Source organism: Oncorhynchus nerka, linkage group LG22 (genome assembly GCF_034236695.1).
Source record: "Oncorhynchus nerka isolate Pitt River linkage group LG22, Oner_Uvic_2.0, whole genome shotgun sequence".
Classification (NCBI taxonomy): domain Eukaryota; kingdom Metazoa; phylum Chordata; class Actinopteri; order Salmoniformes; family Salmonidae; genus Oncorhynchus; species Oncorhynchus nerka.
Genome location: NC_088417.1, coordinates 9,587,355 through 9,610,129, shown reverse-complemented (window position 1 = coordinate 9,610,129; position 22,775 = coordinate 9,587,355). Strand labels below are relative to the sequence as shown.

At 55.3% G+C, this 22,775-nt stretch overlaps 1 protein-coding gene across 1 annotated transcript in view; it reads right to left on the bottom strand.

Moving 5' to 3' along the window:
• Positions 1-22,775, bottom strand: part of LOC115120811 (serine/threonine-protein kinase 17A-like) — a 67,662-nt gene that overhangs the window by 20,828 nt on the left and 24,059 nt on the right. The window contains exon 2 of the mRNA XM_065006901.1: positions 20,705-20,917. Coding sequence (XP_064862973.1) covers positions 20,705-20,917 — 213 coding nt within the window. The remainder of the gene's footprint in view (positions 1-20,704; positions 20,918-22,775) is intronic.

Genomic DNA, 22,775 nt, shown 5'->3' with positions numbered 1-22,775 from the left:
ATTTGACAGCCAATAGGTGACCAGGTGACAGTCAGTGGGTGACCAGGTAACAGTCAGTGGGTGACCAGGTGGCAGTCAGTAGGTGACTAGGTGACAGTCACTAGGTGACAATCAGTAGGTGACTAGGTGACAGTCAGTAGGTGACAGTCAGTAGGTGACAGTCAGTAGGTGACTAGGTGGCAGTCAGTAGGTGACTAGGTGATAGTCAGTAGGTGACCTGGTGACAGTCAGTGGGTGACCTGGTGACAGTCAGTGGGTGACCTGGTGACAGTCAGTGGGTGACTAGGTGGCAGTCAGTAGGTGACTAGGTGGCAGTCAGTAGGTGACTAGGTGGTAGTCAGTAGGTGACTAGGTGGTAGTCAGTAGGAGACAGTCACTAGGTGACTAGGTGACATCAGTAGGTGACCTGGGGATAGTCAGTAGGTGACTAGGTGGCAGTCAGTAGGTGACTAGGTGACAGTCAGTAGGTGACAGTCAGTAGGTGACCTGGGGACAGTCAGTAGGTGACCAGGTGACAGTCAGTAGGTGACCTGGGGACAGTCAGTAGGTGACCTGGGGACAGCTCCTCAGAGGCTGAGTGAGAGAGAAATCTCGAGAACAAGTCATCCCTCCATCCTTCTCTTCCTCCTGGATGGAAACATTTCTCCCAGTCAGTGGTATGAGTTGTGTTTCTACAAGCGTTCATGTTCATTATGTTGCCTGCTAAAAGGAACCCCACTTGTTAGACAATGCCTGGAAAACTTTATGTCAAAGGCTATGTGCTCTCGTGCACTACTGTATATTTGTATTGGCCCCTTGCCAAGAACCCTGAGAGGATGTTTCCCTGTGCCATGGATTAATTAAATCAATGATGCACTGCTGGGAAAGATCGATCCAACGTTTATCACCAACCCATTTCAGCCAAACTGAACACAGGATCCGTCTGGTCTATTTCTGGTAACCTGTTTTGTTTCGCCACTCGAACTAGCAACACAAAAACTAGCCACTTTATCAATGGAGAGAAAGAGCTCAGTGTAGCTTCAGCCCGGAGATGAGATTAACCCTCCCTCATGGTTCATATCCTCCCTCTCTTTCTCTGGGCTGGAAGCCACAGCCCGGAACCTCGCGTGCCACCGTGGAGCACTACGGAGATAATGAACTCCCCGCTGGGGCCCAGAGAGGAGAGCCCAATGAGGCCACACTCCCTCATCCAGCCCCTGCCCTCGCCATCCTGCTTGGAAAAGCGCACTTTGGACCCTAGCTCGCTAATCCCCCCCATTCGACTTCCCTCCCCACTTCCCCTGTCTCGCTAATCCCCCCCATTCGACTTCCCTCCCCACTTCCCCTGGCTCGCTAATCCTCCCCATTCAACTTCCCTCCCCACTTCCCTGGCTCGCTAATCCCCCCATTCGATTTCCCTCCCCACTTCCCTGGCTCGCTAATCCCCCCATTCGACTTCCCTCCCCACTTCCCCTGGCTCGCTAATCCCCCCCATTCGATTTCCCTCCCCACTTCCCCTGGCTCGCTAATCCCCCACGTTCGACTTCCCTCCCCACTTCCCCTGGCTCGCTAATCCCCCCATTCGACTTCCCTCCCGACTTCCCTGGCTCGCTAATCCCCCCATTAGACTTCCCTCCCCACTACCCCTGGCTCGCTAATCACCCCCATTCGACTTCCCTCCCACTTCCCTGGCTCGCTAATCCCCCCATTCGACTTCCCTCCCCACTTCCCATGGCTCGCTAATCCCCCCATTAGAATTCCCTCCCCCACTTCCCCTGGCTCGCTAATCCCCCCATTCGACTTCCCTCCCCACTTCCCTGGCTCGCTAATCCCCCATTCGACTTCCTCCCCACTTCCACTGGCTCGCTAATCTCCCCCCCCCATTCGACTTCCCTCCCCACTTCCCCTGGCTTGCTAATTACCCCCATTCGACTTCCCACCCCACTTCCCCTGGCTCGCTAATCCCCCATTCGACTTCCTCACCACTTCCGCCTCATACTGTAATTGCATGATTACCACTCTATACTTTCAGGCCGTCCCTCATCTGTAGCCCATGCCCCTCCCGGTCCCTCATCTGTAGCCCATGCCCCTCCCGGTCCCTCTTCTGTAGCCCATAACCCTCCCGGTCCCTCATCTGTCGCCCATGCCACTCCCGGTCCCTCATCTGTAGCCCATGCCACTCCCTCATCTGTAGCCCATGCCCCTCCCGGTCCCTCATCTGTAGCCCATGCCCCTCCCGGTCTCTCATCTGTAGCCCATGCCACTCCCTCATCTGTAGCCCATGCCCCTCCCGGTCCCTCATCTGTAGCCCATTCCCCTCCCGGTCCCTCATCTGTAGCCCATGCCCCTCCCGGTCCCTCATCTGTAGCCCATGCCCCTCCCGGTCCCTCATCTGTAGCCCATGCCCTCCCTCCCGGTCCCTCATCTGTAGCCCATGCCACTCCCTCATCTGTAGCCCATGCCCTCCCGGTCCCTCATCTGTAGCCCATGCCCCCTCGGTCCCTCATCTGTAGCCCATGCCCCTCCCGGTCCCTCATCTGTAGCCCATGCCCCTCCCGGTCCCTCATCTGTAGCCCATGCCCCTCCCGGTCCCTCATCTGTAGCCCATGCCACTCCCTCATCTGTAGCCCATGCCACTCCCGGTCCCTCATCTGTAGCCCATGCCCCTCTCGGTCCCTCATCTGTAGCCCATCCCCCTCCCTCATCTGTAGCCCATGCCCCTCCCGGTCCCTCATCTGTAGCCCATGCCCCTCCCGGTCCCTCATCTGTAGCCCATGCCCCTCCCGGTCCCTCATCTGTAGCCCATGCCCCTCCCGGTCCCTCATCTGTAGCCCATGCCCCTCCCGGTCCCTCATCTGTAGCCCATGCCCTCCCGGTCCCTCATCTGTAGCCCATGCCCCTCCCGGTCCCTCATCTGTAGCCCATGCCACTCCCGGTCCCTCATCTGTAGCCCATGCCCCTCCCGGTCCCTCATCTGTAGCCCATGCCCCTCCCGGTCCCTCATCTGTAGCCCATGCCCCTCCCGGTCCCTCATCTGTAGCCCATGCCCCTCCCGGTCCCTCATCTGTAGCCCATGCCCCTCCCGGTCCCTCATCTGTAGCCCATGCCCCTCCCGGTCCCTCATCTGTAGCCCATGCCCCTCCCGGTCCCTCATCTGTAGCCCATGCCCCTCCCGGTCCCTCATCTGTAGCCCATGCCACTCCCTCATCTGTAGCCCATGCCCCTCCCGGTCCCTCATCTGTAGCCCATGCCCCTCCCGGTCCCTCATCTGTAGCCCATGCCCCTCCCGGTCCCTCATCTGTAGCCCATGCCCCTCCCGGTCCCTCATCTGTAGCCCATGCCCTCCCGGTCCCTCATCTGTAGCCCATGCCCCTCCCGGTCCCTCATCTGTAGCCCATGCCCCTCCCGGTCCCTCATCTGTAGCCCATGCCACTCCCTCATCTGTAGCCCATGCCCCTCCCGGTCCCTCATCTGTAGCCCATGCCCCTCCCTCATCTGTAGCCCATGCCACTCCCGGTCCCTCATCTGTAGCCCATGCCCCTCCCGGTCCCTCATCTGTAGCCCATGCCACTCCCGGTCCCTCATCTGTAGCCCATGCCCCTCCCTCATCTGTAGCCCATGCCCCTCCCGGTCCCTCATCTGTAGCCCATGCCCCTCCCGGTCCCTCATCTGTAGCCCATGCCCCTCCCGGTCCCTCATCTGTAGCCCATGCCTCCTCCCTCATCTGTAGCCCATGCCCCTCCCGGTCCCTCATCTGTAGCCCATGCCCTCCCTCCCTCATCTGTAGCCCATGCCCCTCCCGGTCCCTCATCTGTAGCCCATGACCCTCCCGGTCCCTCATCTGTAGCCCATGCCCCTCCCGGTCCCTCATCTGTAGCCCATGCCCCTCCCGGTCCCTCATCTGTAGCCCATGCCACTCCCTCATCTGTAGCCCATGCCACTCCCGGTCCCTCATCTGTAGCCCATGCCCCTCCCGGTCCCTCATCTGTAGCCCATGCCACTCCCTCATCTGTAGCCCATGCCACTCCCGGTCCCTCATCTGTAGCCCATGCCCCTCCGGTCCCTCATCTGTAGTCCCTCATCTGTAGCCCATGCCCCTCCCGGTCCCTCATCTGTGGCCCATGCCCCTCCCGGTCCCTCATCTGTCCCATCCTCCCTCATCTGTAGCCCATGCCCCTCCCGGTCCCTCATCTGTAGCCCATGCCCCTCCCGGTCCCTCATCTGTAGCCCATAGCCCATGCCGGTCCCTCATCTGTAGCCCATGCCCCTCCCGGTCCCTCATCTGTAGCCCATGCCCCTCCGGTCCCTCATCTGTAGCCCATGCCCCTCCCGGTCCCTCATCTGTAGCCCATGCCCCTCCGGTCCCTCATCTGTAGCCCATGCCCCCTCCCGGTCCCTCATCTGTAGCCCATGCCCCTCCCGGTCCCTCATCTGTAGCCCATGCCCTCCCGGTCCCTCATCTGTAGCCCATGCCCCTCCCGGTCCCTCATCTGTAGCCCATGCCCCTCCCGGTCCCTCATCTGTAGCCCATGCCCCTCCCGGTCCCTCATCTGTAGCCCATGCCCTGTCCCTCATCTGTAGCCCATGCCTCCCGGTCCCTCATCTGTAGCCCATGCCCCTCCCGGTCCCTCATCTGTAGCCCATGCCCCTCCCGGTCCCTCATCTGTAGCCCATGCCCCTCCCGGTCCCTCATCTGTAGCCCATGCCCCCTCCCGGTCCCTCATCTGTAGCCCATGCCCCTCCCGGTCCCTCATCTGTAGCCCATGCCCCTCCCGGTCCCTCATCTGTAGCCCATGCCACTCCCGGTCCCTCATCTGTAGCCCATGCCCCTCCCGGTCCCTCATCTGTAGCCCATGCCCCTCCCGGTCCCTCATCTGTAGCCCATGCCCTCCCGGTCCCTCATCTGTAGCCCATGCCCCTCCCGGTCCCTCATCTGTAGCCCATGCCCCTCCCGGTCCCTCATCTGTAGCCCATGCCCCTCCCGGTCCCTCATCTGTAGCCCATGCCCCTCCCGGTCCCTCATCTGTAGCCCATGCCCCTCCCGGTCCCTCATCTGTAGCCCATGCCCCTCCCGGTCCCTCATCTGTAGCCCATGCCCCTCCCGGTCCCTCATCTGTAGCCCATGCCCCTCCCGGTCCCTCATCTGTAGCCCATGCCCCTCCCTCATCTGTAGCCCATGCCCCTCCCGGTCCCTCATCTGTAGCCATGCCCCTCCCGGTCCCTCATCTGTAGCCCATGCCCCTCTCCTGTAGGTCCCTCCTCTGTAGCCCATGCCCCTCCCGGTCCCTCATCTGTAGCCCATGCCCCTCCCGGTCCCTCATCTGTAGCCCATGCCCCTCCCGGTCCCTCATCTGTAGCCCATGCCTCCCTCCCTCATCTGTAGCCCATGCCACTCCCGGTCCCTCATCTGTAGCCCATGCCCCTCCCGGTCCCTCATCTGTAGCCCATGCCACTCCCCTCATCTGTAGCCCATGCCACTCCCGGTCCCTCATCTGTAGCCCATCCCCTCCCTCATCTGTAGCCCATGCCCCTCCCGGTCCCTCATCTGTAGCCCATGCCCCTCCCGGTCCCTCATCTGTAGCCCATGCCCTCCCGGTCCCTCATCTGTAGCCCATGCCCTCCCGGTCCCTCATCTGCCCATGCCCATGCCACTCCCTCATCTGTAGCCCATGCCCCTCCCGGTCCCTCATCTGTAGCCCATGCCCTCCCGGTCCCTCATCTGTAGCCCATGCCACTCCCGGTCCCTCATCTGTAGCCCATGCCCCTCCCGGTCCCTCATCTGTAGCCCATGCCCCTCCCGGTCCCTCATCTGTAGCCCATGCCCCTCCCGGTCCCTCATCTGTAGCCCATGCCCTCCCGGTCCCTCATCTGTAGCCCATGCCCCTCCCGGTCCCTCATCTGTAGCCCATGCCCTCCCGGTCCCTCATCTGTAGCCCATGCCCCTCCCGGTCCCTCATCTGCCCATGCTCCCTCCCGGTCCCCATCTCCCGGTCCCTCATCTGTAGCCCATGCCACTCCCGGTCCCTCATCTGTAGCCCATGCCCCTCCCGGTCCCTCATCTGTAGCCCATGCCCCTCCCGGTCCCTCATCTGTAGCCCATGCCCCTCCCGGTCCCTCATCTGTAGCCCATGCCCCTCCCGGTCCCTCATCTGTAGCCCATGCCCCTCCCGGTCCCTCATCTGTAGCCCATGCCCCTCCCGGTCCCTCATCTGTAGCCCATGCCCCCTCCTCATCGTAGCCCATACCCTCCCGGTCCCTCATCTGTAGCCCATGCCCCTCCCGGTCCCTCATCTGTAGCCCATGCCCCTCCCGGTCCCTCATCTGTAGCCCATGCCCCTCCCGGTCCCTCATCTGTAGCCCATGCCCTCTCCCTGTAGTCCCTCATCTGTAGCCCATGCCCCTCCCGGTCCCTCATCTGTAGCCCATGCCCCTCCCGGTCCCTCATCTGTAGCCCATGCCCTCCCGGTCCCTCATCTGCCCAGTCCCCATGCCCCTCCCGGTCCCTCATCTGTAGCCCATGCCCTCCCGGTCCCTCATCTGTAGCCCATGCCCCTCCCGGTCCCTCATCTGTAGCCCATGCCCCTCCGGTCCCTCATCTGTAGCCCATGCCCTCCCGGTCCCTCATCTGTAGCCCATGCCCCTCCCGGTCCCTCATCTGTAGCCCATGCCCCTCCCGGTCCCTCATCTGTAGCCCATGCCACTCCGGTCCCTCATCTGTAGCCCATGCCCCTCCCGGTCCCTCATCTGTAGCCCATGCCCCTCCCGGTCCCTCATCTGTAGCCCATGCCCCTCCCGGTCCCTCATCTGTAGCCCATGCCCCTCCCGGTCCCTCATCTGTAGCCCATGCCCTCCCGGTCCCTCATCTGTAGCCCATGCCCCTCCCGGTCCCTCATCTGTAGCCCATGCCCCTCCCGGTCCCTCATCTGTAGCCCATGCCCCTCCCGGTCCCTCATCTGTAGCCCATGACCTCCCGGTCCCTCATCTGTAGCCCATGCCACTCCCGGTCCCTCATCTGTAGCCCATGCCCTCCCGGTCCCTCATCTGTAGCCCATGTCCCCACTCCGGTCCCTCATCTGTAGCCCATGCCCCTCCGGTCCCTCATCTGTAGCCCATGCCCCTCCCGGTCCCTCATCTGTAGCCCATGCCCCTCCCGGTCCCTCATCTGTAGCCCATGCCCCTCCCGGTCCCTCATCTGTAGCCCATGCCCCTCCCGGTCCCTCATCTGTAGCCCATGCCCCTCCCGGTCCCTCATCTGTAGCCCATGCCCCTCCCGGTCCCTCATCTGTAGCCCATGCCCCTCCCGGTCCCTCATCTGTAGCCCATGCCCTCCCGGTCTCCCGGTCCCTCATCTGTAGCCCATGCCCCTCCCGGTCCCTCATCTGTAGCCCATGCCCCTCCCGGTCCCTCATCTGTAGCCCATGCCCCTCCCGGTCCCTCATCTGTAGCCCATGCCCCTCCCGGTCCCTCATCTGTAGCCCATGCCCCTCCCGGTCCCTCATCTGTAGCCCATGCCCCTCCCGGTCCCTCATCTGTAGCCCATGCCCCTCCCGGTCCCTCATCTGTAGCCCATGCCCCTCCCGGTCCCTCATCTGTAGCCCATGCCCCTCCCGGTCCCTCATCTGTAGCCCATGCCCCTCCCGGTCCCTCATCTGTAGCCCATGCCCCTCCCGGTCCCTCATCTGTAGCCCATGCCCCTCCCGGTCCCACATCTGTAGCCCATGCCCCTCCCGGTCCCTCATCTGTAGCCCATGCCCCTCCCGGTCCCTCATCTGTAGCCCATGCCCTCCCGGTCCCTCATCTGTAGCCCATGCCCCTCCCGGTCCCTCATCTGTAGCCCATGCCCTCCCTCCCCCGGTCCCTCATCTGTAGCCCATGCCCCTCCCGGTCCCTCATCTGTAGCCCATGCCCCTCCCGGTCCCTCATCTGTAGCCCATGCCCCTCCCTCCGGTCCCTCATCTGTAGCCCATGCCCCTCCCGGTCCCTCATCTGTAGCCCATGCCCCTCCCGGTCCCTCATCTGTAGCCCATGCCCTCCCTCCCGGTCCCTCATCTGTAGCCCATGCCCCTCCCGGTCCCTCATCTGTAGCCCATGCCCCTCCCGGTCCCTCATCTGTAGCCCATGCCCCTCCCGGTCCCTCATCTGTAGCCCATGCCCCTCCCGGTCCTCCCTCATCTGTAGCCCATGCCCCTCCCGGTCCCTCATCTGTAGCCCATGCCTCTCCCTCATCTGTAGCCCATGCCCCTCCCGGTCCCTCATCTGTAGCCCATGCCGGTCCCTCATCTGTAGCCCATGCCACTCCCTCATCTGTAGCCCATGCCACTCCCGGTCCCTCATCTGTAGCCCATGCCCCTCCCGGTCCCTCATCTGTAGCCCATGCCCCTCCCGGTCCCTCATCTGTAGCCCATGCCACTCCCGGTCCCTCATCTGTAGCCCATGCCTCTCCCGGTCCCTCATCTGTAGCCCATGCCACTCCCGGTCCCTCATCTGTAGCCCATGCCCCTCCCGGTCCCTCATCTGTAGCCCATGCCCCTCCCGGTCCCTCATCTGTAGCCCATGCCACTCCCTCATCTGTAGCCCATGCCCCTCCCGGTCCCTCATCTGTAGCCCATGCCCCTCCCGGTCCCTCATCTGTAGCCCATGCCCCTCCCGGTCCCTCATCTGTAGCCCATGCCCCTCCCGGTCCCTCATCTGTAGCCCATGCCCCTCCCGGTCCCTCATCTGTAGCCCATGCCCCTCCCGGTCCCTCATCTGTAGCCCATGCCCCTCCCGGTCCCTCATCTGTAGCCCATGCCACTCCCGGTCCCTCATCTGTAGCCCATGCCACTCCCGGTCCCTCATCTGTAGCCCATGCCCCTCCCGGTCCCTCATCTGTAGCCCATGCCCCTCCCGGTCCCTCATCTGTAGCCCATGCCCCTCCCGGTCCCTCATCTGTAGCCCATGCCCCTCCCGGTCCCTCATCTGTAGCCCATGTAGCCCCCCTCCCTCATCTGTAGCCCATGCCCCTCCCGGTCCCTCATCTGTAGCCCATGCCCCTCCCGGTCCCTCATCTGTAGCCCATTCCCCTCCCGGTCCCTCATCTGTAGCCCATGCCCCTCCCGGTCCCTCATCTGTAGCCCATGCCACTCCCTCATCTGTAGCCCATGCCACTCCCGGTCCCTCATCTGTAGCCCATGCCCATCCCGGTCCCTCATCTGTAGCCCATGCCACTCCCGGTCCCTCATCTGTAGCCCATGCCCCTCCCGGTCCCTCATCTGTTGCCCATGCCCCTCCCGGTCCCTCATCTGTAGCCCATGCCCCTCCCGGTCCCTCATCTGTAGCCCAGCCCATGTAGCCCATGCCCCTCCCTCATCTGTAGCCCATGCCCCTCCCTCATCTGTAGCCCATGCCCCTCCCTCATCTGTAGCCCATGCCCCACCCTCATCTGTAGCCCATGCCCCTCCCGGTCCCTCATCTGTAGCCCATGCCCCTCCCGGTCCCTCATCTGTAGCCCATGCCCCTCCTGGTCCCTCATCTGTAGCCCATGCCACTCCCTCATCTGTAGCCCATGCCCCTCCCGGTCCCTCTCATGTCTACGGGTTTGCTCTAGTGCCCCAAAATACCAATCAGCTGTAAAAAAATAAAAAATAATAATAATCTCATCTCTCATCTCCCTCGTCTCAACTCTCTCCGTCTCAACTGTTTCCCCCCCTCATCTCCCTCCATCTCCCTCCCTCCGTCCCTCTCCTGCCGTGTCTCTCCCTCCGTCCCTCCCCCCGGTCCTCATCTGTCCCTCTCCTGCCGTGTCTCTCCCTCCGTCCCTCTCCCTCATCGTCCGTCCCTCTCCTGCCGTGTCTCTCCCTCCGTCCCTCTCCCATGCCCCTCCGTCCCTCTCCTGCCGTGTCTCTCCCTCCGTCCCTCATCCCCCCCCCTCTCCTGCCGTCTCCCTCCCTCCGTCCCTCTCCTGCCGTGTCTCTCCCTCCGTCCCTCTCCCGCCGTCCGTCCCTCTCCTGCCGTGTCTCTCCCTCCGTCCCTCTCCCGCCGTCCGTCCCTCTCCTGCCGTCTCCCTCCCTCCGTCCCTCTCCCGCCGTGTCTCTCCCTCCGTCTCCCTCCCTCCGCCCCTCTCCCGCCGTGTCTCTCTCTCCCTCCGTCCGTCTCTCTCCCTCCTCCGTCTCCCTCCCTCCGTCCCTCTCCCTCAGTCCCTCTCCCTCAGTCTCTCTCCCTCAGTCTCCCTCCCTCCTCCGTCTCCCTCCCTCCCTCCGTCTCCCTCCCTCCTCCGTCTCCCTCCCTCCCTCCGTCCCTCTCCCGCCGTGTCTCTCCCTCCCGTGTCTCTCCCGCCGTGTCTCTCCCTCCCTCCGTCCCTCTCCCTCCCTCCGTCCCTCTCCCGCCGTCTCCCTCCCTCCGTCCCTCTCCCGCCGTCTCCCTCCCTCCGTCCCTCCCCCGTCCCTCTCCCTCCTCCGTGTCTCTCCCTCCGTCTCCCTCCCTCCGCCCCTCTCCCGCCGTGTCTCTCTCTCCCTCCGTCCGTCTCTCTCCCTCCTCCGTCTCCCTCCCTCCGCCCCTCTCCCGCCGTGTCTCTCTCAGTCTCCCTCCGTCCGTCTCTCTCCCTCCTCCGTCTCCCTCCCTCCGTCCCTCTCCCTCCGTCCCTCTCCCGCTGCGTCTCTCCCTCCGTCTCTCTCCCTCCTCAGTCTCCCTCCCTCCGTCCCTCTCCCTCAGTCCCTCTCCCTCAGTCCCTCTCCCTCAGTCCCTCTCCCTCAGTCCCTCTCCCTCCAGTCTCTCTCCCTCCGTCCCTCTCCCTCCGTCCCTCTCCCGCTCGTCTCTCCTCCTCAGTCTCCCTCCCTCCGTCCCTCTCCCTCAGTCCCTCTCTCCCTCAGTCCTCTCCCTCAGTCCTCTCCCTCAGTCCCTCTCCCTCAGTCCTCTCCCTCAGTCCCTCCTCAGTCTCTCTCCCTCAGTCTCTCTCCCTCCGTCCCTCTCCCTCCGTCCCTCTCCCGCTGCGTCTCTCCCTCCTCTCTCCCTCCCTCCGTCCCTCTCCCTCAGTCTCTCTCCCTCAGTCCCTCTCCCTCAGTCCCTCTCCCTCAGTCCCTCTCCCTCAGTCCCTCTCCCTCAGTCCCTCTCCCGCCGTGTCTCTCCCTCCGTCTCCCTCCCTCCGCCTCTCTCCCTCCGTCCGTCTCCCTCCCTCCGTCCCTCTCCCTCAGTCTCTCTCCCTCAGTCTCTCTCCCTCAGTCTCTCTCCCTCAGTCTCTCTCCCTCAGTCTCTCTCCCTCCTCCTCTCCCTCCCTCCCTCCGTCTCCCTCCCTCCTCCGTCTCCCTCCCTCCTCCGTCTCCCTCCCTCCTCCGTCTCCCTCCCTCCCTCCGTCCCTCTCCCGCTGCGTCTCTCCCTCCGTCTCTCTCCCTCCTCCGTCTCCCTCCCTCAGTCCCTCAGTCTCTCTCCCTCAGTCTCTCTCCCTCAGTCTCTCTCCCTCAGTCTCTCTCCCTCAGTCTCTCTCCCTCAGTCTCTCTCCCTCAGTCTCTCTCCCTCAGTCTCTCTCCCTCAGTCTCTCTCCCTCAGTCTCTCTCCCTCCGTCTCTCTCCTCCGTCTCCCTCCCTCCTCCGTCTCCCTCCCTCCCCCCGTCCCTCTCCCGCCGTGTCTCCCGCCGTCTCTCTCTCTCTCCTCCTTTTTTGACAATATTATTTATTTCCTGGGTGTCTTCCTTGTGGTACAGTAGAGAGGTGGTCTGTCTTGTGGCAGGGGATGGGTAGAGTAAACTGAGGAATGAACAGCAGGTCAACAATGGAACTAAGACTGGGGGAGTGCAGCAACAATTAAGGGATATTCTATTCTAAAAGATTACATTCTAATACAAACAACAAACAAAATGGAATCCTGCAAATGCTATGCAACTGACCAATCCCACTCTTCACAAACTGAAATAGATGAAGCTATATTGTTGCACGGTATACCTGAAACTTTGATACCACGTAATGTGTCTCACGTCGTATAAGCAAATGAGAGGATCAATTCTATAACCACAGCCCCATACAGCGCGAGCGCACCTTTCGTACCTCTTGACTGTTCGACATAGCCTGCACTGGGAGTCTGGACTGTATCATGTTAGATCTCTACTCATGATGAACTGGGAGTCTGGACTGTATCATGTTAGATCTCTACTCATGATGAACTGGGAGTCTGGACTGTATCATGTTACCTCTCTACTCATGATGAACTGGGAGTCTGGACTGTATTATGTTACCTCTCTACTCATGATGAACTGAGAGTCTGGACTGTATCATGTTACCTCTCTACTCATGATGAACTGGGGATTCTGGACTGTATCATGTTACCTCTCTACTCATGATGAACTGGGAGTCTGGACTGTATCATGTTACCTCTCTACTCATGATGAACTGGGAGTCTGGACTGTATCATGTTAGATCTCTGATGCACAGAAGTTAAAACACTTGAATAATGTAACACGATATGTAGAAATGTTGAAACTTTTCATTACTGTTCGCAAAACAATGTCCATACAGGTTACAACACTTTACAATGGAAGAAGATACTGGTAGCTTCCAGCTTTGCAGGCTAACATTTCAGCTAAAGATATCATCAATTCACTACTCTTTCTTTGTGATAATATGCAAACCATAAAACAAATCAAAGCTTATTGTTACCACAAACTTGATTCATTCACTTAATTGTCTCTCCATCATGTCCAAAAATACTTACGGTAGTCCCGTCTCTTCCTCACCAAACTCAACTGACTGTGGGGCTGGGCGTGTGCCTTGTCATGAACAACCTAATTACTGGGTTTAAGGAGACAAGGCACACTTTTATAAAAGAAGAGATTTCTACTTCTATCCAACTGTTTTTGATCAGTACAATAAAATAACGGTGTCATCTGTAGCCACATGAAATCAGCAGCAAAACAACCTCAATAACTCAATGCATGCACACACTGCTATCGAATATGCATTCAGCTGTATTGTGGATAAGCTTAGGCTATAATCTTGATTTACCCAGTTTATCAATAGACAATTACCATTCAAATAAATTATTACCCTTATGTTATGTAGTTAGATTGTTTTTTACCAAAGTCAAATGAATTATATGATTGTGTAATTGATTCATTACATTTGCATGACTGTCTTATCAACTTAAAAATAAATCATATTGAACTCAAAAGACGGCCAACTACTGAACAGAGCAGTAGCTGAGTTGATTTGTCTGGATCAAGTGGCATTCTGGGACATTAGCTAATACACCTTTAATTTTTACCATGGTATAATTTTGGTATCGAGTATTGACTATCGTAATATTGAACCTGGTATCAGGATCGAAGTCAAAATTTTGGTATGGTGACAACACTGTAAGGCTGAAGTATGAGTCTCCTAGGCCGTCAGAGAATTTGTTCTTAACGGACTTGCCTAGTTAAATAAAAGGTCAAAGAACATGGAGAAATATTAACAAATGTTAACTAGAGTAATCTAATGTCCTAACGAGGGGTCATTCCAGTAGCGGCCCATTGAGGGAGTAGCATCCCCCACACACGGAATGTTCTAGTCTTGTTCAGGTGAGCGGTCACAGAGGGGCTCCATATGGACTGGAGTGACTGTTAGCAGAGGTCATGCAGAGGTGGGCGGTCAAGTCACAGAGGGGCTCCATATGGACTGGAGTGACTGTTAGCAGAGGTCATGCAGAGGTGAGCGGTCAAGTCACAGAGGGGATCCATATGGACTGGAGTGACTGTTAGCAGAGGTCATGAGGAGGTGAGCGGTCAAGTCACAGAGGGGCTCCATATGGACTGGAGTAACTGTTAGCAGAGGTCATGCAGAGGTGGGCGGTCAAGTCACAGAGGGGCTCCATATGGACTGGAGTGACTGTTAGCAGAGGTCATGCAGAGGTGGGCGGTCAAGTCACAGAGGGGCTCCATATGGACTGGAGTGACTGTTAGCAGAGGTCATGCAGAGGTGAGCGGTCAAGTCACAGAGGGGATCCATATGGACTGGAGTGACTGTTAGCAGAGGTCATGCAGAGGTGAGCGGTCAAGTCACAGAGGGGATCCATATGGACTGGAGTGACTGTTAGCAGAGGTCATGCAGAGGTCATGCAGTGTGGTGTCCTTGGCATTAGTTTAGGATGCTAATCTAGCAGGACAACCAATTATCTCCCTGCTAACGCTAACCCCTCTCCTACCCTCTAGGCTAGTTCAGGGCAGGCTTGGACACCACAGGGGTTCACTTAAAGCCTTTTTAGTCTGATTCATTGGGGGACGCCAAGACAGCCACAGATAACATGCAACACAGTAGGCTACTACACTGTACAGGGAGTTTGGGACCTTTGTTGGGAAATCAAGAAGCCATTTCACATTGTGTGTGAGATTAACTATATATTAGGCTTAGGTGTAATACTGTATATACTGTATACCGGGCTATTTTAACGGGATGATACTGTCCCCCCAAAAAATGATAAAGTCAATGATTGTCTCTAGCGCAGGGCTCCGGCTATGCATTCGGTTTGCCAACACTAGTTGTTGTATTGAAGGAGGGGCTTGGTGTGGTGGAGAAAGGAAGGTGCATCGTCTCCATTAAAACCCATAGATTCTATGATGTGCTCTTTAGGGCAGAGTTAGGGCATTCTTTTGGGCAGAGTTAGGGCATCCTTTTGGGCAGAGTTAGGGCATTCTTTTGGGCAGAGTTAGGGCATCCTTTTGGGCAGAGTTAGGGCATCCTTTTGGGCAGAGTTAGGGCATCCTTTTGGGCAGAGTTAGGGCATCCTTTTGGGCAGAGTTAGGGCATCCTTTTGGGCAGAGTTAGGGCATCCTTTAGGGCAGAGTTAGGGCATTCTTTTGGGCAGAGTTAGGGCATCCTTTTGGGCAGAGTTAGGGCATCCTTTTGGGCAGAGTTAGGGCATCCTTTTGGGCAGAGTTAGGGCATTCTTTTGGGCAGAGTTAGGGCAGAGTTAGGGCAGAGTTAGGGCAGAGTTAGGGCAGAGTTAGGGCAGAGTTAGGGCTGAGTTAGGGCTGAGTTAGGGCTGAGTTAGGACTGAGTTAGGGCTGAGTTAGAGCATTCTTTAGGGCAGAGTTAGGGCATTCTTTAGGGCTGAGTTAGGGCTGAGTTAGAGCATTCTTTAGGGCAGAGTTAGGGCAGAGTTAGAGCATTCTTTAGGGCAGAGTTAGGGCAGAGTTAGGGCATTCTTTAGGGCAGAGTTAGGGCATTCTTTGGGGCAGAGTTAGGGCATTCCCATGGTATTTGTATGGCTTGGTGTTTTCCATCAGACAGGCCCTCCCTCCCCTCTGTGACTGGATATAGGACAATTTGACTGGTTGACCACAGAACAGTCACCCACCCCCACACTGAAATGTCCTTATGATGGATGTCAAATTGGGCTGTTTTAAAGCCTAGTAGGTGTGAGTGTGTTTGCACGTGTAGGTGGGGGCATTGAAACGTGAGGGCAACAAGTGCCACTTGCGCTAGAGGCACGAGATTCTGCTGGGGGGGAAAAATATGAAATTTTACAGCTCAAACACTATGGCCCGGCCCAATGAAGTAGTTTAACATAAGAAAGGCAGAGAGTGAGAGGGCGGGAGATGGTGTGGAGATGGAGTCTGCTCTGCAGTAATGGTCAAGTAGAATAACATTTGTTTCTGCTGTTCTGAAACAGACACACACCACACTAGGGTTGAATATTTTCCTCGTATTTTTACAAATGTTCCATCCTGAGAATAAATCACTTTTCTCCCACGCCCTATGACTATTCTACATTCTTTTGTGTTACAAAGTGAGAGAAAAATGTATGTCTTTTTTTTTAATGTCAAAGTGGAAGATTTTTTATTTCTTTATTTGATTTTTTACAAATGTCAGAATTTTTGAAAAATAAACACTAATATAATATATAAACACTAATATATCTATAAACACTAATATATCTATTATTATTATATATCTTAACTATTCAAGTATTCAACCTTGAGTCAAAACATGTTAGAATCACCTTTGGGCAGCTATTACAGCTGTGCGTCTTTCTGGGTAATTTTCTACGAGTTTTCCACACCTGGATTGTGCAACATTTGCCAATTATTATTTTCAAAATTCTTAAGAAACTGTCAAATTGGTTGTTGATCATTGCTAGACAATTTTCAGGTCTTGCCATAGATTTTTAATCAACATTGGCCTCATGGTGAAATCCCTGAGTGGGTTCTTTCCTCTCTGGCAACTGAGTTAGGAAGGACGCCTGTAGTGACTGTGTGTATTGATACACCATCCAATATATATATATATATATAAATATATATGAGAGAGAGAGAGAGAGACAGAGAGACAGAGAGAGAGACAGAGAGAGAGACAGAGAGAGAGACAGAGAGAGAGACAGAGAGAGAGAGAGACAGAGAGAGAGACAGAGAGAGAGACAGAGACAGAGAGAGAGACAGAGAGAGAGACAGAGAGAGAGAGAGAGACAGAGATAGAGACAGAGAGAGAGAGAGAGAGACAGAGAGAGACAGAGAGAGACAGAGAGAGACAGAGAGAGAGACAGAGAGAGACAGAGAGAGAGAGAGAGACAGAGAGAGAGAGAGAGAGAGAGAGAGACAGAGAGAGAGAGAGAGACAGAGAGAGACAGAGAAAGACAGAGAGACAGAGAGAGAGAGAGAGAGAGAGAGACAGAGAGAGAGAGAGACAGAGAGAGGCAGAGACAGAGAGAGACAGAGAGAGAGAGAGAGACAGAGAGAGAGAGAGAGAGAGAGAGAGAGAGAGAGACAGAGAGAGAGAGAGAGACAGAGAGAGACAGAGAGAGACAGAGAGAGACAGAGAGAGACAGAGAGAGACAGAGAGAGAGAGAGAGAGACAGAGAGAGACAGAGAGAGAGAGAGAGAGAGAGAGAGAGAGACAGAGAGAGAGACAGAGAGAGACAGAGACAGAGAGAGAGACAGAGAGAGAGAGAGAGAGACAGAGAGAGAGAGAGAAAGACAGAGAGAGAGAGAGAGAGAGAGAGAGAGAGAGAGACAGAGAGAGAGAGAGACAGAGAGAGGCAGAGACAGAGAGAGACAGAGAGACAGAGAGAGAGAGAGAGAGAGAGAGAGAGAGAGAGAGAGAGAGAGAGAGAGAGAGAGAGACAGAGAGAGAGAGAGAGAGAGAGAGAGAGAGAGAGAGAGAGAGAGAGACAGAGAGAGACAGAGAGAGAGAGAGAGACAGAGAGAGACAGAGAGAGAGAGAGAGAGAGAGAGAGAGAGAGAGAGAGAGAGAGAGAGAGAGAGATGCTGCAGTCAGTCAAACTGCCATGTGGGAGGAGAGAATCGACCCAAGGTGCCATGTAGGGAAGGAGGGACACACTCAAGAGTGTATGCACATGTAGAAACAGCAGTGGAGGGGTAGTTTCCACGGGCAGGCGGGGTAGTTTCCACGGGCAGGGAGAAGAGAGGGAAGTTCTGTCGGGCTAGATGCTGTGACCTCTCCCTCTATCTCTCCACACCACAGGGAAGTCTTTCACACACACACAGGGGTCACATGAGAACCAGGTCAGGTCTCATTGGTCAACAACACTGGTATCTCTCTACCACTCATAAACATGTTTTTGATACATTGAAAGGACTGTTTAGAATGATATGCTCTTAATTAGTGTTCATATTTTAATATTCCAATATTGTAATAGAAAAAAGCCAAGTAGTTTGACTTGATGACTCAGATGTTATTATTGGTTAGGTACAGAGGGCTAATAGTTTTTCTTCTGCAGTGAGTTTGAACCCAAAGAGCCTGGTGACCAGTATGGATCCTGTCTGGGAAACCAATCAGCCAATCAGTGTGATGGATCCTGTCTGGGAAACCAATCAGCCAATCAGTGTGATGGATCCTGTCTGGGAAACCAATCAGCCAATCAGTGTGATGGATCCTGTCTGGGAAACCAATCAGCCAATCAGTGTGATGGATCCCTGACAAATCTCTCACCCTAACAAACCCAAAGTTCAATGTCAGCATGTGACACAGGAGAAACCCGGTCCCCAACACAATGCATGTGTGTGTCTGTGTCTGTGTGCCCCATCCAGTGGAGCAGAGATGAGCAGAGAGGAAGAGAGGAGGGGGGATAGCACGTTGTTGAAATAGCCAGTGCTCACTGAGGCATGGGGAGTATTGCCCTGGTCTTTGGGACTGGATTACTGCTCTCTATGGCCAACGATTTTTACTCGCTCTGTCTCTCCCACTCTCCCTCCCTCCCTCTATCCAGGGAGGCCTCTCTGTCCCTCCCTCCCTCCCTCTATCCAGGGAGGCCTCTCTGTCCCTCCTCCCTCCCTCTATCCAGGGAGGCCTATGTCTCGCCCTCCCGCCATCTATCCAGGGAGGCCTCTTTGTCCTTCCCTCTCTCGATCCAGGGAGGCCTGTCTCGCCCTCCCTCCATCTATCTATCCAGGGAGGCCTCTCTGTCCCTCCCTCCCTCTAGCCAGGGAGGCCTCTCTGTCCCTCCCTCCCTCCCTCTATCCAGGGAGGCCTATGTCTCGCCCTCCCTCCATCTATCCAGGGAGGCCTCTTTGTCCTTCCCTCTCTCTATCCAGGGAGGCCTCTTTGTCCTTCCCTCTCTCTATCCAGGGAGGCCTCTCTGTCCCTCTCTCTCTCTCTATCCAGGGAGGCCTCTCTGTCCATCCCTTTCTCTATCTAGGGAGGCCTCTCCCTCCCTCCCTCCCTCCATCCAGGGAGGCCTCTCCCTCCCTCCCTCTATCCAGGGAGGCCTCTCTGTCCTCTCTCTCTCTCTCTATCCAGGGAGGCCTCTCTGTCCATCCCTTTCTCTATCTAGGGAGGCCTCTCCCTCCCTCCCTCCATCCAGGGAGGCCTCTCTGTCCCTCCCTCTCCCTCCCTCCCTCCCCTCCTCCCTCCTCCCTCTATCCAGGGAGGCCCCCCCAGTTTCAGGGAGTTCAATGTCTCTACCTCACATAAGTCACTGACACAATCGTTCATTTTTTATTTGTGTTTATCCTAGTCCTGCAATAATTTCTCCTTGACTATGTACAGTAACCCCCCTCTCCTATACTGTCATTCTCCTTCTCTCAGTCCTCTCTCTCTCTGTGTCTCTGTGTACAGGACAGAGGGATAGTCATGGAGGACAGGGTTTCACTGCAGTCTCAATATTTAATGACTTGCCGTGGACCTGCTGCCTTTCAATGAACCATCTGGGTCATGAGCTTTTTATTATTCACCAGCCCGGTGAGGAGGCAGGAAGCTAGGAGATCAGTCTGCTGTGCTGGGAGATCAGTCTGCTGTGCTGGGATATCAGTCTGCTGTGGTAGGAGTCAGTCTGCTGTGCTGGGAGATCAGTCTGCTGTGCTGGGAGATCAGTCTGCTGTGCTGGGAGATCAGTCTGCTGTGCTAGGATATCAGTCTGCTGTGCTGTGCTAGGATATCAGTCTGCTGTGCTAGGATCATATCAGTCTGCAGTCTAGGATATCAGTCTGCTGTGCTGGGATCAGTCTGCTGTGCTGGGATATCAGTCTGCTGTGCTGGGAGATCAGTCTGCTGTGCTGGGAGATCAGTCTGCTGTGCTAGGAGATCAGTCTGCTGTGCTAGGAGATCAGTCTGCTGTGCTGGGAGATCAGTCTGCTGTGCTGGGATATCAGTCTGCTGTGCTAGGATATCAGTCTGCTGTGCTAGGATATCAGTCTGCTGTGCTGGGAGATCAGTCTGCTGTGCTGGGAGATCAGTCTGCTGTGCTGGGAGATCAGTCTGCTGTGCTGGGAGATCAGTCTGCTGTGCTGGGAGATCAGTCTGCTGTGCTGGGAGATCAGTCTGCTGTGCTGGGAGATCAGTCTGCTGTGCTAGGAGATCAGTCTGCTGTAGGAGATCAGTCTGCTGTGCTGGGAGATCAGTCTGCTGTGCTGGGAGATCAGTCTCTGTGCTAGGAGATCAGTCTGCTGTGCTAGGAGATCAGTCTGCTGTGCTAGGAGATCAGTCTGCTGTGCTGGGAGATCAGTCTGCTGTGCTAGGAGATCAGTCTGCTGTGCTAGGAGATCAGTCTGCTGTGCTAGGAGATCAGTCTGCTGTGCTGGGAGATCAGTCTGCTGTGCTGGGAGATCAGTCTGCTGTGCTAGGAGATCAGTCTGCTGTGCTAGGAGATCAGTCTGCTGTGCTAGGAGATCAGTCTGCTGTGCTGGGAGATCAGTCTGCTGTGCTGGGAGATCAGTCTGCTGTGCTGGGAGATCAGTCTGCTGTGCTAGGAGATCAGTCTGCTGTGCTGGGAGATCAGTCTGCTGTGCTGGGAGATCAGTCTGCTGTGCTAGGAGATCAGTCTGCTGTGCTGGGAGATCAGTCTCTGTGCTGGGAGTGCTAGGAGATCAGTCTGCTGTGCTAGGAGATCAGTCTGCTGTGCTGGGAGATCAGTCTGCTGTGCTAGGAGATCAGTCTGCTGTGCTAGGAGATCAGTCTGCTGTGCTAGGAGATCAGTCTGCTGTGCTAGGAGATCAGTCTGCTGTGCCCGCGAGCCTGTGGGTCAAAAGTGATACGTAGGAGTTGAGCTTCCTTTTCCATGACCTGAATTACACTGGGTATGAGATCCCATCACCTATCCAGCTTCTTCAGATCAGTGTAGATGAAGGAGATGGAGTCATATTGAGACTACTGAGATACTCAAGGCTGTGTGAATGTACAGTACGTACATAACCAGATGCTGTCCAGGTCTGAAGAGGATTAAAACAACTTAAAGAGGGGCAGACCTCTTCACGTGTCTGCATCATCTCTGCACCGTAACGCTGAGGACGTGGCATTGTTTCCACGACATATTGGCATAGTGCTATACTCACAACTGGAGGACAAGCACCATCTCGGAGGCCATCTCGTAGACCTGGTACAGGTTGACCACCCGCTGGCTGGCCGTGGCGAGCTCCAGAACGGCCATCTCGTGGATGATTTCCAGCCTGCAGTCCTGGCCCTTCCTCCTCTTCCTCATGAACTTGGCGGCGTACTCCTGCCCCGTGCACTTCTCCACACACTTCCTCACCACGGCAAACTTCCCCCTGAGGAGAAGAGGATGTTGCGTTAACAGTAATGTTTCACTGAGAGATTGTAATTCTGGTTCTGAGAATAAGGTAGACTGGAAAAAGCCTCATGCTATTTACAGTAGAGTAGGTTTATTTATTCACCATCAAAGTTATTATAAAGCCTTTTTAACTGTGATAACTGTAACCATGGTAACTGTGACTATGGTAACCGAAGGCAGTCTTTCATTTGTGAATGCCAAGTTGACTATACGACCTAGTTTCGCTGACCCAATAGGCCGATACTGTCTTTCTACCAACTCACAAGAACGACACAAAGCCGCAATGAACGTTTGAATTTCAAGTCTTGTGAAACTAAATGAAGTAATCCCAGTGCATCTCATTAGAGATGAATGCCATTACAAAACAAAGGAACCAACGTACAAGCAGCGTATTTACACAAACCTTTTTTCCCCCGTGAAACCCTTTCATCTCAGTGAGAGAAGAGACTTGAGCTGTGTGTGTGTGTGTGTGTGTGTGTGTGTGTGTCTGATGGCGTGGGTGAGAGAGAGAAAGAGAGGGGTGTTCCAGTGATTCTGAAACCGGCACACTTGTTATCGTTGGGAGCTGAACATCCCTTTGTCTCCTTGGCATTTCTACAGGATGAAGTCATCCCCCGTCCCCAGAACCCGAGCTGGCCCCTTTCTCACCGTTACAACCGTCTGCTTTGTGACTCTGACCCACTTTGAATGTGGACTGGGATGATGCAGGTGCAGGGGCCTGGTCTGGTGTGAAGAACACTCAGCGAGTGTGTTGTGTCCCAAATGGTGCCCCATTCCCTATGTAGTGCACTGCTTTTGACCAGGACCCATAGGGAATAGAGGGTCCTCTCTGAGAGAAAGGAGTGCATGAAGATGACAAACCAACACCAAGATGACACGCCCACATCAAGATGACACGCCCACATCAGCCCCCCCTCTTGGCTGCTGTCAACTGTCAGACTCCAGCCACCCCAGTCATAGACTGTTCTCTCTGCTACCTCACGGCAAGCGGTACCAGAGTGGCAAGTCAAGGTCCAAGAAGCTTCTTAACAGCTTCTAACCCCAAGCCATAAGACTTCTGAACAGCTAATCAAAGGGCTACCCAGACCCCCCTTCTACACTGCTGCTACTCTCTGTTTACGATTGATGCATAGTCAGTCTAACTCTAACTACGTGTACATCTTACCTCAATTACCTGGACTAACCGGTGCCCCTCCACATTGGACTCTTGACCATATAAAGGCTCGCTTGTTATTTTACTGCTACTGTTTAATGATTTGTTACTTTTAGGTTTTTTAGTTTATTTTACACGCCAAATTTTTCAGTTTTTGATTTGTTAAAAAAGTTAGAAATATCCAATAAATGTCGTTCCACTTCATGATTGTGTCCCACTTGTTGTTGATTCTTCACAAAAAAATACAGTTTTATATCTTTATGTTTGAAGCCTGAAATGTGGCAAATGGTGGCAAAGTTCAAGGGGGCCGAATACTTTCGCAAGGCACTGTATATGTTTTACTTAACACTTTTTTTTTTCAGCATTAATGGTTAAGGGCTTGTAAGCATTTCACTGTAAGGTCTACACCTAAAATGTATTTGATTTGTTTACAGTCAACGCACTAAAACACTGGACCAATGGCTTCGTTACGTTCTGTAAGAGGATATGACTTTTTTATTTATTTATTTTACAACTTTCGATCCTAAATGTGTAGCAGAGACAATTAAATGAAGCATTGCTGCTAGGTAGAAACAGTGTAGACTGTAGACAGTGATACAAATGTTGTGTTGTATTGTTTCCAGGGCAACGCAACAAACCTCACATTTATATACAATTGAAGTAATGGTATTGACTTAACTAA